General features: G+C 36.2%; 2 protein-coding genes across 2 annotated transcripts; both read right to left on the reverse strand.

Annotated features, from left to right (window-relative positions):
- Positions 1-4,302: 4,302 nt before the first annotated feature.
- Positions 4,303-5,238, reverse strand: LOC115411972 (olfactory receptor 4P4-like). The gene has a single exon (XM_030124279.1). The coding sequence runs from the start codon at positions 5,236-5,238 to the stop codon at positions 4,303-4,305; it is 936 nt and encodes a 311-aa protein (XP_029980139.1).
- Positions 5,239-11,136: 5,898 nt separating this feature from the next.
- LOC115411973 (olfactory receptor 4P4-like) lies at positions 11,137-12,141 on the reverse strand. Its single transcript, XM_030124280.1, has one exon. It carries the CDS (start codon positions 12,139-12,141, stop codon positions 11,137-11,139), a length of 1,005 nt encoding a protein of 334 aa, XP_029980140.1.
- Between the last annotated feature and the right edge of the window lie 2,024 nt (positions 12,142-14,165).

The raw sequence follows: 14,165 nt of genomic DNA on the forward strand, positions 1-14,165 counted from the left end.
AATTTCAGGCGACCCCATTTGAATTCCAGGCGAGCCCACATGGGGTCCCGACCCCAAGGTTGAAAAACACTGACTTAGACAAAGTAAGTGAACTGCTACATATTAAAAATGGAACTGAAATATGCTGAATTATGTTAAACTAGATGAATTTGGACGTGACAGACATTGCTATTTACCAACAAAATAGGCCTGGATTCTCTTATCACAAAGAAGGAATATGAAAAATGTTGTGTGACCAAAGGCACAGATGACCACTGATGGAAAATAACCTTACATTCACTGTCAGCTTTACTCTTTCTTTTTTTTTTTTTTCCCCACTTATTAATTCTTGACTGAGCACTCCACTTTCTGATTCACTCCAGGGCAGTGTATATAAAATAAATAACAAAAGACATTGTAATTACCAAAACTGCCAGATATATTTGTACAGGGGCGGCTTTGAGTGAAAGCCTTCAGATCATCTTGTTCATATTCTGACTCAGTTCCAGAAATCAGAACATTCAAATCTAATTCGTCCAGAGTCATAAGGACCCACCTGACCTGGTCATTCATGGACAGCAGCCCTGAGAATATCCTAGAACACAGGACAACTGCAGTGCAAAGGGACATTTAGAACTTATATCAGCGTGGATGGTTTATGAGCTCCCCATTTGTGTTTGTCATATCTTCTATTTTCACAAAGTTAAAAGACAAAACTCTTGACGTACCTGCTGAGTCCTGTCCAAAGGCTGCCCTTTACAGAGTCTCAGAGCAGTATGTGTTGAATTCCTGTTGCCAGGTTGTCCAGCGTTGGTCCACTGTGTTTCTGTTGCCTTGGCTGCAGTCACACATACTGATCAAACACACCCTCATGGGTTTTCACTTTAGGGGACATTGCATGCACTGAAATTCATTTCCTTGAGCTGTTCTATTTAAAATTAGTCACTTCATGCCTGACATTAATATTTAACTATAACCTAAAATTTCTGCCCTCCCAGAGTCACAGATACATGACTAAACCTGCATCTGAAGTGGTGATATTGGCCTTATACTACAGTGGCTCAGAGGTGCAACAGCCCAAAAAATTATCCACTATAAGAAAAAAAAGACAACAGCCCCAAAAAAATCATCCACTTTAAGAAAAAAAAGACAACAGCCCAAAAAATTATCCACTATAAGAAAAAAAAGACAACAGCCCAAAAAAAATGATCCACTATAAGAAAAAAAAAGACAACAGCCCAAAAAATTATCCACTATAAGAAAAAAAAGACAACAGCCCAAAAAAAATCATCCACTTTAAGAAAAAAAAGACAACAGCCCAAAAAATTATCCACTATAAGAAAAAAAAAGACAACAGCCCAAAAAATTATCCACTATAAGAAAAAAAGACAACAGCCCAAAAAAATTATCCACTATAAGAAAAAAAAAGACAACAGACCAAAAAATTATCCACTATAAGAAAAAAAACACAACAGCCCAAAAAAAATCATCCACTTTAAGAAAAAAAAGACAACAGCCCAAAAAATTATCCACTGTAACAAAAAAAAGACAACAGCCCAAAAAATTATCCACTATAAGAAAAAAAGACAACAGCCCAAAAAAATTATCCACTATAAGAAAAAAAAGACAACAGACCAAAAAATTATCCACTATAAGAAAAAAAAGACAACAGCCCAAAAAATTATCCACTATAAGAAAAAAAAGACAACAGCCCAAAAAAATGATCCACTATAAGAAAAAAAAAGACAACAGCCCAAAAAAAAATCATCCACTTTAAGAAAAAGACAACAGCCCAAAAAAAAATCATCCACTTTAAGAAAAAAAAGACAACAGCCCAAAAATTATCCACTATAAGAAAAAAAGACAACAGCCCAAAAAAAATGATCCACTATAAGAAAAAAAAGACAACAGCCAAAAAATTATCCACTATAAGAAAAAAAAAGACAACAGCCCAAAAAAATCATCCACTTTAAGAAAAAAAAGACAACAGCCCAAAAAATTATCCACTATAAGAAAAAAAAGACAACAGCCCAAAAAAAATCATCCACTTTAAGAAAAAAAAGACAACAGCCCAAAAAATTATCCACTATAAGAAAAAAAAAGACAACAGCCCAAAAAATTATCCACTATAAGAAAAAAAGACAACAGCCCAAAAAAATGATCCACTATAAGAAAAAAAGACAACAGACCAAAAAATTATCCACTATAAGAAAAAAAAGACAACAGCCCAAAAAATTATCCACTATAAGAAAAAAAAGACAACAGCCCAAAAAATTATCCACTATAAGAAAAAAAGACAACAGCCCAAAAAATTATCCTCTATAAGAAAAAAAGACAACAGACCAAAAATTATCCACTATAAGAAAAAAAAGACAACAGCCCAAAAAATTATCCACTATAAGAAAAAAAGACAACAGCCCAAAAAAATTATCCTCTATAAGAAAAAAAGACAACAGACCAAAAAAATGATCCACTATAAGAAAAAAAGACAACAGACCAAAAATTATCCACTATAAGAAAAAAAAGACAACAGCCCAAAAAATTATCCACTATAAGAAACAAAAGACAACAGCCCCCAAAAAATTATCCACTAGCCCAAAAAATTATCCACTATAAGAAAAAAAAGACAACAGCCCAAAAAATTATCCACTATAAGAAACAAAAGACAACAGCCCCCAAAAACTTATCCACCAGCCCAAAAAATTATCCACTCTATATTTTTAGAATAACTTTATTTTTAGTGCACCAAACTCCACTTTCTGTGGGTCACTTCGTTAGCATTAACCACATTAGCTGAAGGCCTTAAAAATTTTCAGCTGATGCTTTTATTTTTTGTGGTGGCCTTAGTTTTAAAAGCAAGAGACCGTTTGGGTAAACAGCGCCCCCTTAACTTAAAAGGTGGATGATGGGTTTTTTTTCTTATAGTGGATAATTTTTTTGCTCTGTTCCCTTTTTTTCTTATAGTGAATAATTTTTTGGGCTGTTCTCTTTTTATTTCTGATGTGGATAATTTTTTGAGCTGTTGCACCTCTGGGCCACCGCATTATACACTGTTTGAACTATTTTTTTACAACCCAATTTTATTATCCAGGATACAGGCTGAAAAGTTCACACATTTCCATACATGCTGCAAACAGCACATATTCTGTACAGTCCTGTCCCTAAGAGCACATTTTCTAAGTGTACAGATTTACAAAATTAATCAAACAACAACAGATCTCATTTGTTACTTGTAATTTTCCCATAAATAGATGAGAATATATGAGAAAAACAATGTAAAACTGTTTAGCTGTAGATCTACTTGAAAAATATAAGTGTTGATTATTCTGTGCTTCTCTGAATATCTATATATATACTGAGATTTATATATAAATTACATTAGTGGATTTACCTACCAGTGCCCTATGTTCACTATAGAGCACAAGTGTCAAACATGTGGCCCGGGGGCCAAATCTGACCCACCAAAGGGTTCAATCTGGCCCCTGGGATGAATCTGTGAAATACAAAAATTACACTGAAGATATTAACAGTCAAGGCTGTTAAAATCATTTTAGGTCAATTCTATCTAAAAATGGTCAGAGCATTAAAATTCTATCATAAGAACCTATAAATAATGAAAACTGTAAATTTTTCTCTTTGTTTTATGTAACATGAAAATATAAAGTCTGTAAATGTTGACATTTACAGACTAGCCTTTTATAAAAAAAAAAAAAAAAAAAAAAAAAAAAAAAAAAAAAAAAGTGAATAACCTGAAATCTCTTAAGAGAAGTATGTGGAATTTTAATATAATGTTCTGCCTGTTATCTTATGTTTTGTGTATTGTTAGGTCCACTGTGATCTCTAAGTTGTGATGCATATGTATAAATGATAAACTAAGGCATAATATTGTTAACATTGCACTTGTTTTACTTACGAATGTTCAGGTTGTTCATACTTGTTCATGTTATGCTTGAGTACAATTCTTGGATATACAGATTTTCATTATGGAATTGTACTTTTTCACTCAAAAGTTATTATCCTATTATTTATATTATTTTCCTGGTCTGGCTCACTTTATATCATATTAAGCTGTATGTTGCCCCAGAACTAAAATGAGTTTGACACCCCTGCTATAGAGCCTCTGAATGCTCAAATGGGTGCCACTGAAAAGCTGAGAAACTGCCTTTTACCTAAATTATTAACATGTATTGAAACGATTAATGGTTCAAAAGTTATTTAACATTTTAATCAGTAGATGATTTTGGTCATTTGGTTGATTTGATCTGTTTATGTCTAAGGGTAAAATAACAATTACATTTAAATACACTCCATAAAAATGTAAAGTCATTGTGTGTTTATTGTCAACATATTCTTAAAAGCATTTCTCATTTTTGACAGTTTGAAACCGTAAATGACAGGATTCTGAATAGGCTGAATGACCAGGACGTACACAGACAGGAAAATACACAGTGGATATAGAACAGAGGAAAAGTCAAATCTCTGAGTGATCAAAGTGTAGAAACAGGCAAAGACAAAGCTGATGAGTGAAATCAGATGAGGAGAGCAGGTTTCGACAGCTTTCCTTCTAGTCTCTTTAGAACTTTTTACACAAACTCTTAAAATCTTAATATAAGTGTATGTAATAAAAGTAACAGGGGCAGCCACACTTATAATAAGGCCAAAAACAAAATCATGAACTAGTGACACTGTTCTGTCTTCTGAGCATGACAGTTCAACCACTAAATGATGTGCACAAAAAATGTGTTGGATAACAGGTTTACAAAACTCCATACGGATTGTAAAAGACAGCAAAACTCCAACTTCTAAAAAAGTAACAGACCAGATTATAAGAATGACAGTTTGAACCTTTAGTTTAGTCATTATGCTATTATAATGTAAAGGCTTACAAATACACACATATCTGTCATATGCCATTATTGTCAGAGTTCCAAATTCAATACCTACATATGAGTGGATGTTAAATATTTGAAGAAAACAGTAAAATTGAGAAATGTCATGAGTATCTGATAAAATCTGTGCCATTAAGCAGGGTAACAAAGATGTGCTGCCGTATATTTCATTAACAAACAAGCTGCACAAAAACAGGTACATTGGCTCATGCAGATTTCTGTCCATATAAATAATGACTATAAGAACTGTGTTGGCAAAAATGACTGATAAGTAAAATAACAGTGCAAGGGTGAAATACAGGTACTTGAACTGTCCTAGGTCAGCGTACATAGACAGCACAAATGTCACAACCTGTGTTGAATTCTGCATGACCTCTGTAATAAGACTTGTAAAAGTGAATCTTTAAAGGTAATAGAAAATATAAAACTAAGCATGTGCCTCTACTAGTCTACTTTGAGAATTTCATAAGTAAACTACTAGTATATAGTATTTTATTAGTGTGGCAGCTTAGATCAAATGTACACAAAGAAATACAAAGACAATATGTATACAAACTGTAAATACAAACCTCCATTGTGTGGCCCCAGTTGCAGAGTATTTAGTATATATTACAAAGAATTAAGATTTTTGTCAAATAGATGTTATTAAAATAATACAAAGTATATATAAACATACTGACCAAATTGCATTGAATTAAGCCAATCATACATTATTGTTCAAATTTTTAAAATAACCTCGTGCCATTTCATTCATTTTCCTGCCATATCACAGATGAACTTCACCAAACAGTCAGAAAGTCAGAGAATCAACACACAACTGGATCTCTATCACCACATTCCCTACTGATGCAGACTGATGCAGCTCACAGACCTTTATACATTTTGCTCTGCATACAGATTATGATACAAACAGACTATGATTACACCTGAGACAAAGTCAAGGTACGGTGACCCAGAGGGGCAACAGCCCAAAAAATTATCCACTATAGGAAAAAAAGAGATTGTGATTTATTTAAAAAGAAGTATCTGAAAAATAAATGTACCCCTTAAATAAAAAATAAACTTGTACGAAAGAAAAACTCTGCTAAAAAGAACTTGTAATAAATAATAAATGTGTACAAAGAAATAAAATAAACCTGTATGATTAAAAAAAAATCTCCTCAAATAAAATAAACTTCTACAAAAGAAAGTGTCTCAAAATAAAATTGAACTACATCAAAATGTCATTCAATGTTAGGTTTTAAAATATGTTGCCCCAAAATAAATATCATCCACATAAAATGGTAATTGCTCATTTGAAAAATACATTTATTTAAAAAAAAAAAAAAAGTGTTTGAAAATATTAAACTTGACATGCCCAAAAAAGAAAACCCCTTCACTTTTTAAATAAGGTTCATCCAAAAAAAAAAAAAAGAAAAAAAAAAGGAAAAAAGAAAAAAAAAACATCATCTACCTTTTCAGTTAAGGGGGGCACTGTTTACTTCGAAAGGTTGCTTTACAATTAGTGGATAATTTATTATAGTGGATAATTTTTTGGCTGTTGCACCTCTGGTCCACTGCAGAAACTTCTTCCAAGACTTGCAATTCTGCATATCAACAACAGACTACACAACATCATGGCAAGCACTGGAAGTAGGCCTAATGGCAGGAGGTACCATCTCCCCACTGGCCTTCACCATGGCGATGGAACTAATCATGTGGGCCTCCAAAAGGGTGGTAGAAGGAGAGCGTCTCCAGGATGGACAGCGACTGCCACCTATTCATGCCTACACAGGCGATCTGACCACCATGACCTCCACCATCCCATGCACCAAACACTTTCTGGGAGAGCTTCATGAGAATATAACCTGGGATTGCATAATGTTTAAACCCAGCAAATCTAGGAGCATCTCCATTGTCAGTGGAAAACTTGTAGACCATAGATTCCACATCGGTGAAACACCCATTCCCACTGGTGTCTGAGCAGCCACTCAACAGCTTGGGACGATGGTACAATGAAAACCTCAAAGATTTAAACCAGAGTAACCAACTGAGGGAGGAAACCATTAAAGACCTTGCCAACATAGACAAGACCCCCGCTTCCTGGTAAGCTGAAACTATGGTGCCTGCAGTTTGGATTGCTCCCCCATCTGATGTGGCCCCTAACAGTCTACGAGATCCCAATTACCAAGGTCGAGAAACTGGAGAGGACTGTCAGCTTGTACATTGAGAAATGGATAGGACTCCCAAGATGCCTCAGTAATATCGGCTTGCATAGACTTGGTGCTCTGGAACTTCCTGTCTCCAGCCTCATTGAAGAATATAAGTGCACCAAAGTGAGACTGGACATGACCCTGTCTGAGTCACATCATGCAGTAGTATGAGCAGCTGCCCCCAGACTGGTAACTGGGAGGAAATGGTCCTTATCAGAGGCTGTGCAGCAAACAAAATCTGATCTCAGACATGGAGACATTATGGGACACGTCCAACAGGGAAGAGCAGGGTGTGGACTTGGTGCAAGTTGTGCGACATGGCATAAGACGACACCCACTGAGAGATAAAGGCTGGTGGTTGAGGAGGTTCAGTGCCAAGAGGAGGCAGAGAGATGCACAAAAGCAGTCTCACAGTCCAAACAGGGACAATGGACCAACTAGGAAAACTTGGAGCACCGAAAGCTGACTTGGAGAGATCTTTGGGAAATGGAAGGAAGCAGATTCCGCTTCATCATCAGAGCCACTTATGATGTTCTTCCAACTCCCAAAAATCTACACCAATGGAAAGGAGAAGATCCCTCATGTGTGCTCTGCCAAACATCTGCAACACTGAGGCACATCCTTACTGGGTGCAAAGTCAGCCTGTCCCAAGGTCGTCACACCTGGAGACACAACTAGGTCTTGCGGTAGCTGGCAAGCATCCTAGAAGGAAGGAGAACCACCACCAATGCCCTTCCCCGCTGATGCAAGGACCCCCAACCACAACTCCCTTTGTGAAAGCTGGTGAATGTCCTGCTAAATCACTACCGAGGAAAAGCACGACCCTCCTTGACCCACCCGACATTGGTAAATGCAGGCCAACCTTGACCACAGACTCATCTTCCCAATGGAGATAGTATAACTTATCTCAGACCGACCTCATCCTGTGGTCAACTTCATAGAAGCTGTTACACATTGTGGAACTAACGGTGCCATGGGAAACTGCTATTGAAGAAGCTTATGAATGGAAAAGCCTGAAGTATGCTGAAATAGTAGCCCAGGCAAAACAGCACAACTGGCATACCGAAATGTTCCCTGTAGAAGTTGGCTGCAGAGGATTCGTTGTTAAGTCCACAACAAGACTTCTGAAGAGATCAGGGGTGAAAGGACAGGCCTTCTGACAAGCAGCAAAGTCAGTGTCAGAGGCTGCGGAGCGAAGCAGTAACTGGCTGTGGATTAAGAGGAAGGACTCCAACTGGGCTGCAAAATGAATGTGGAGGGAAAAACAGAGAGGGGCACATCTGGGATGCCAGGTGTTGCTGTTGAGCCCTTTGGAGGTGTCGTGGGCCTAAATCAACGAAACACTGAGGATGAAGGGTGCCTACCTGATGACCCCAATGATGTTTATATCCCTCTCCCACTCATGAAACAAGAAGCTGTGTTGATTATTCAAGGGATTGTATCATCAAGTCCTATAAGCTCAGTTGAACTAAATATAAAAACAAGTGTGTTCGTCTACTGTCATTGATCAAACTCAATAGGTTTTACTTGTAATTCAATGTTGTAGAAGAGGACGGTGTTTCCACGTTCACTACAGAGTCTCCGAACGTCCAAATGGGTCATATCTGATCAGTGTTGGGAATAATGCCGTTAAAAATAACACTGTTACTAACCCCTCTGGAATCAATAAAGTTTTCTGATTCTGGTTATGAACTGGTAATATACTAACTAGTTGTCCCCCAACATGAAAGTGAAGGGGGGGGGGACTATGGCTCAGTCTCCACCTATGCATACGTACTGTATATGAAAATGAACAGTTTTGTTGAATGGAAATACATAGCCATCCTCTCTTCATCCCCAGCAGGGATGGAAATAACGTTGTCTTTTGTAGGATTCCAAGCACCCCTTCTCATTTTCAGGGCTGTTCATAAAAGATAATTAACAAAGGGTTAACATTAGCAGCATTATGATTTGGCTAATGTTAGCTTGAAATTCTTAAAATGTTTACAGAAGACACTACCATGTTCACACTACACACTAACTTAGCTTACATTAGCTTGTTCAACATGTTGGCTGGATTATCTTGAATAAGTTACCCTGTGTAATGCTTCGCCTTGATGCTAACGTTAAGCTTGGCTAACAAAACTTGGGAAAACTAAAAAAAAACAAAACAACTTCATATGTATTGTTCATGTTTTTACATTCTGTGTTGAAATATAGGCTATTACTTTAGACATTGGTTTGATGTGCCGTTCACCGAAGACCGTTCAAAACTGCAGTCAATTGAGTCTCCACATTGTCCTTGTGATGCCCTGTGCTACGTTTAACAAATCAGAACTCGTAGCTTCTGAATTTTGATAATCAGCATATTCTGTTCACGCTGTAAATAAATTCTTTTGGCTAATTTCAATTTCAGTGACTCAAATATCCTCTTAACTAGTATGTCCAGTTAACACAGCTAGCTAATTTAATCAATGATATACCTGTTAACATCCACAAATTGCAATTATTGTTGTGAAACAACAGTATAATGTATAATTACAAATAAAATACAAGTTAAAACGTCAGAAAATATTGCGTCTGAAAAGACAGCAGAATTTCCAAGTTCCCAGTTAAGATTTACAATTTGGACAACCATTCAATTCACTTGTATCATTTCGCGGTTCCTTTTTTTCCAGTGTTCAAACTTGATTTGAACGCAGCAGTCCCAGAGGGCCATTTGGGGGCGTGAGTGAGGATCGTCACTGGATGCAGAAATGGTGAATTTGTTAAGTGATGAGAGGTCGCTCTAGAGAAGATCTCCTGCTGACCATAATCCACCATGTGAGAGGAGGCTCACAGATTGTCTCTGATGAATGACGAGTTTACCAGCGGGCACTTACAGACATGGGGTTTGACCATCACGCGGTATTATATGTCATTAAAGGGCATTTTGTCACTTAGCATTTGGAACATGCATGGCAGACATCAAGGTTGAAGGATGGAGGCACCGTGGAAACCGTACCACAAAACTTTGAAAGAACATTTAAGAGTGATTGAGTGGGAATATTGGCTGGGCAGGAACCGTAGATTTCATATTATTGGTCAGCTGTTGCATGACATCCATAAATATGCCGTTCATAACTATTGAAATTTGAGGTACGCCTACCTACCTATTTTATTTAGTATTAGAAACTTTTAGAGCTGTCAAATTATTATTTTTTTAACGTACATTTTTTCACCTTTTTATTTGGATAAAAGCCTGAAACTGACAGCATTGATTTGTATTTGTGAATAGACTTGTATTTACATTGACTTGTATATACTCTCTCTGTTGTTTTAATGTTTTGTTTTTACAAAATAAAGAGTTATTAAGAACACTTTGATGTCTAATTTTTGACTTACACTTTACTTAGAGCCAGCAGACAGTGCTCATACATCATCATACTTGTGTTATAATATCATGGTTGATGGTTATGATGGTTATAATGTGTTATGTAACCCAGGACTTGAGATTCTTCCTTCAAACACTGTTGTCCCTTTGGTATGGCGGTATAAAACATTATGAAAGCGGAATTTATAATACATTATGTCCACACTTACTAATAATACTTTATTAACCTTAGTATAAGTTGTTGTACCTGATCATAACTGTTGTAATGACTTTTATAATGCATTATAAATACATTATAATGTCTTATGCATGTGTGCTTAATGCATTATAAACTAGACCTTCATAGAAAGTATTACCCTAATTAGTTTTTAAAAGTAATTTGCCCAACACTGTATCTGATGAGCATGAAAAGATGACAAATTGCATTTTACACCAATTATTTACATGTATTGATAGGATTAGGGGATCAGCAGTTATTAAACATTGAAGATCAGTGAATGGTTTTGGTCAGTGGTGGATGTTTGGGCCTGTAGGGGTTATAGGTGAATCAATGTTGCAGAAAATGGCAGGGTTTCATGTTCACTAGCCTGTGAATGTCCAAATGGGTCATATCTGATGCCACTGAAAAGCTGAGAAACTGCATTTTACCTAAATCATTAACATGTATTGAAAGGATTGATGGTTCAGAAGTTATTTAACATTTTAAATCAGTAGATGATTTTGGTCACAGGTGGCTGTTTATGTCTAAGGGTAAAATAACAATGACGTTTAAATACACTCCATAAAAATGTAAAACTTGTGTGTTTATTGTCAACATATTCTTAACAGCATTTCTCATTTTTGACAGTTTGAAACCGTACATGACAGGATTCTGAATAGGCTGAATGATCACGACATACATAGACAAGAAAATACACAGTGGATATGGAACAGAGAAAAAGTCAAATCTCTGAGTGATCAAACTGTAGAAACAGGCAAAGACAAAGCTGATGAGTGAAATCAGATGAGGAGAGCAGGTTTCGACAGCTTTCATTCTAGTCTCTTTGGAACCTTTTACACAAACTCTTAAAATCTTAATATAAGTGTATGTAATAAAAGTAACAGGGGCAGCCACACTTATAATAAGGCCAAAAACCAAATCATGAACTAGTGACACTGTTCTGTCTTCTGAGCATGACAATTCAACCACTAAATGATGTGCACAAAAAACTTTTTTGATAACAGGTTTACAAAACTCCATACGGATTGTAAAAGACAGCAAAACTCCAACTTCTAAAAAAGTAACAGACCAGATTATAAGAATGACAGTTTGAACCTTTAGTTTAGTCATTATGCTATTATAATGTAAAGGCTTACAAATACACACATATCTGTCATATGCCATTATTGTCAGAGTTCCAAATTCAATACCTACATATGAGTGGATGTTAAATATTTGAAGAAAACAGTAAAATTGAGAAATGTCATGAGTATCTGATAAAATCTGTGCCATTAAGCAGGGTAACAAAGATGTGCTGCCGTATATTTCATTAACAAACAAGCTGCACAAAAACAGGTACATTGGCTCATGCAGATTTCTGTCCATATAAATAATGACTATAAGAACTGTGTTGGCAAAAATGACTGATAAGTAAAATAACAGTGCAAGGGTGAAATACAGGTACTTGAACTGTCCTAGGTCAGCGTACATAGACAGCACAAATGTCACAACCTGTGTTGAATTCTGCATGACCTCTGTAATAAGACTTGTAAAAGTGAATCTTTAAAGGTAATAGTAGATAATATAAGACTAAGCAATGTGCTTCTAACATCCATATATTTCTTAGGAGTCAATAGACTACTAAGACAATTTCATTGGTAAACTACTAGTATATAGTATTTTATTAGTGTGGCAGCTTAGATCAAATGTACACAGAGAAATACAAAGACAATATGTATACAAACTGTAAATACAAACCTCCATTGTGTGGCCCCAGTTGCAGAGTATTTAGTATATATTACAAAGAATTAAGATTTTTGTCAAATAGATGTTATTAAAATATTTATTATCATAATATAAAGTCTATATAAACCTGTAAATATTGACCAAATTTCATTGAATTAAGCCAATCATATATTATTGTTCAAATTTTTAAAATAACCTCGTGCCATTTCATTCATTTTCCTGCCATATCACAGATGAACTTCACCAAACAGTCAGAAAGTCAGAGAATCAACACACAACTAGATCTCTGTCGCCACATTCCCTACTGATGCAGACTGACGCAGTTCACAGACCTTTATACATTTTACTCTGCATACAGATTATGATACAAACAGACTTTGATTACACCTGAGACAAAGTCAAGGTGACTTTCACATCAAAGTCTAAACCAGGGGTTCTCAAACTTTTTCACAGCAAGGACCACTTTATCATAAAAAAAAAAAAAAAAAAAGAATTTCACAGACCACCTAACCAGCCAGTTTCCCACTCCCACCCTAAAAAGAACTTTTTACACAGTTTATATTACGATATTTCATATATTACAAAGTAAGTCTGCAGTATCTTACAAATGGGGCTAACAGCTCATTGCTAACAGAATGTCTTTGCACCTTGTTGCTAACATTGGTCGTCGTTTCTGCAGCTTTTCTCTTCAGTCACTGATCCATTGTCGTATTTTAGAACTGTTCAAGTCACTCTTCATTTCATTTTGTTTCATCTCAGTCTTTGGTTTTGATTAGTTAGCTACTCTACTTCATTTCCACCACAATTCAGTAGTCAGAGGTCTTTGATATGACAGTTGGTAACCTAGGTAACCTAACTGTATAGAGACAGTGACGCAAAACGTGGGTTTGCATAGACAAATTCAATAAAAGTCTACTCTTAGGCTTTTTTTAGGCTACATTTGATCCACTTTTAATTTAGAAAACAATTATCTGCACTTGGAACTTTGCCTTTTCTGAAGTACATGAAAAGACAGTTGGGAAAAGGTTCAGTTCAGTTGAGTTTTCCTATTTTTAGGCCCACAGATGTCTTATACTGCAGTAGTTTTCTCTTCCCCATACTCTGGTGTTGAAAGTGGAAGGGGATGAAGAAGCAGCCTGTGGTTCTTCAGATCAGGCACCCTGTGGCTCTGGACATCCACCAGTTGCATGGGAGCAGTCCTGGTATAATGCAGGTCACATGAACAGCCACTTCATTTGAGAATTTGGCCTTTATCTCTTTATTTTGAGGTGGTTTTGCATGTGGCAACCTAACCTAAATAGCCTTTCTATCTCCATATGCATATGGAATATGAAAGGGAGTGAAGAGATCAAAGTATATACTGTGTTTTTGTAGGGCCTGAGTGCTGGCCATGCAATGGCCCTATTGTATCTGCTGTGCTTATTATTTTTATTTTGGACATTCCTTCACACTTTTGACGGCCCTGAACATGCACCATGAGTCTTTTTTTTTTTGTTGCAAAATCATGACAGCAAATTTTTAAAGATTTTATAGGTTCTTAAACAACCTTCAAAAATGGCTCTGTGGTGCCACTTACAGACCACTACTCCTGGCCACATTTTCCCATCTGGAGGAAGTTTAGTGCACTTATTTATCTAATGAGAACTACAAAAAAGTCAGCAAGGCTGATGATGCCAGACCAACAGGAAGTTTGCCATTTTGAATTTTGCGGTCGTTTTTGGCGATTCACCGACATTCTATCATTCATACTAAAGAAGTCACATCTAAAGGCTCCCACTGAGTTGGGCGTACTGTGCACATACTGTGAG

Source organism: Sphaeramia orbicularis, chromosome 21 (assembly GCF_902148855.1).
Source record: "Sphaeramia orbicularis chromosome 21, fSphaOr1.1, whole genome shotgun sequence".
NCBI classification, from domain to species: domain Eukaryota; kingdom Metazoa; phylum Chordata; class Actinopteri; order Kurtiformes; family Apogonidae; genus Sphaeramia; species Sphaeramia orbicularis.

Bases quoted from the DNA above. Each gene is read 5' to 3' on its own strand.
- LOC115411973 (XM_030124280.1), bottom strand. From the start codon at position 12,141: ATGCAGAATTCAACACAGGTTGTGACATTTGTGCTGTCTATGTACGCT.
- LOC115411972 (XM_030124279.1), bottom strand. From the start codon at position 5,238: ATGCAGAATTCAACACAGGTTGTGACATTTGTGCTGTCTATGTACGCT.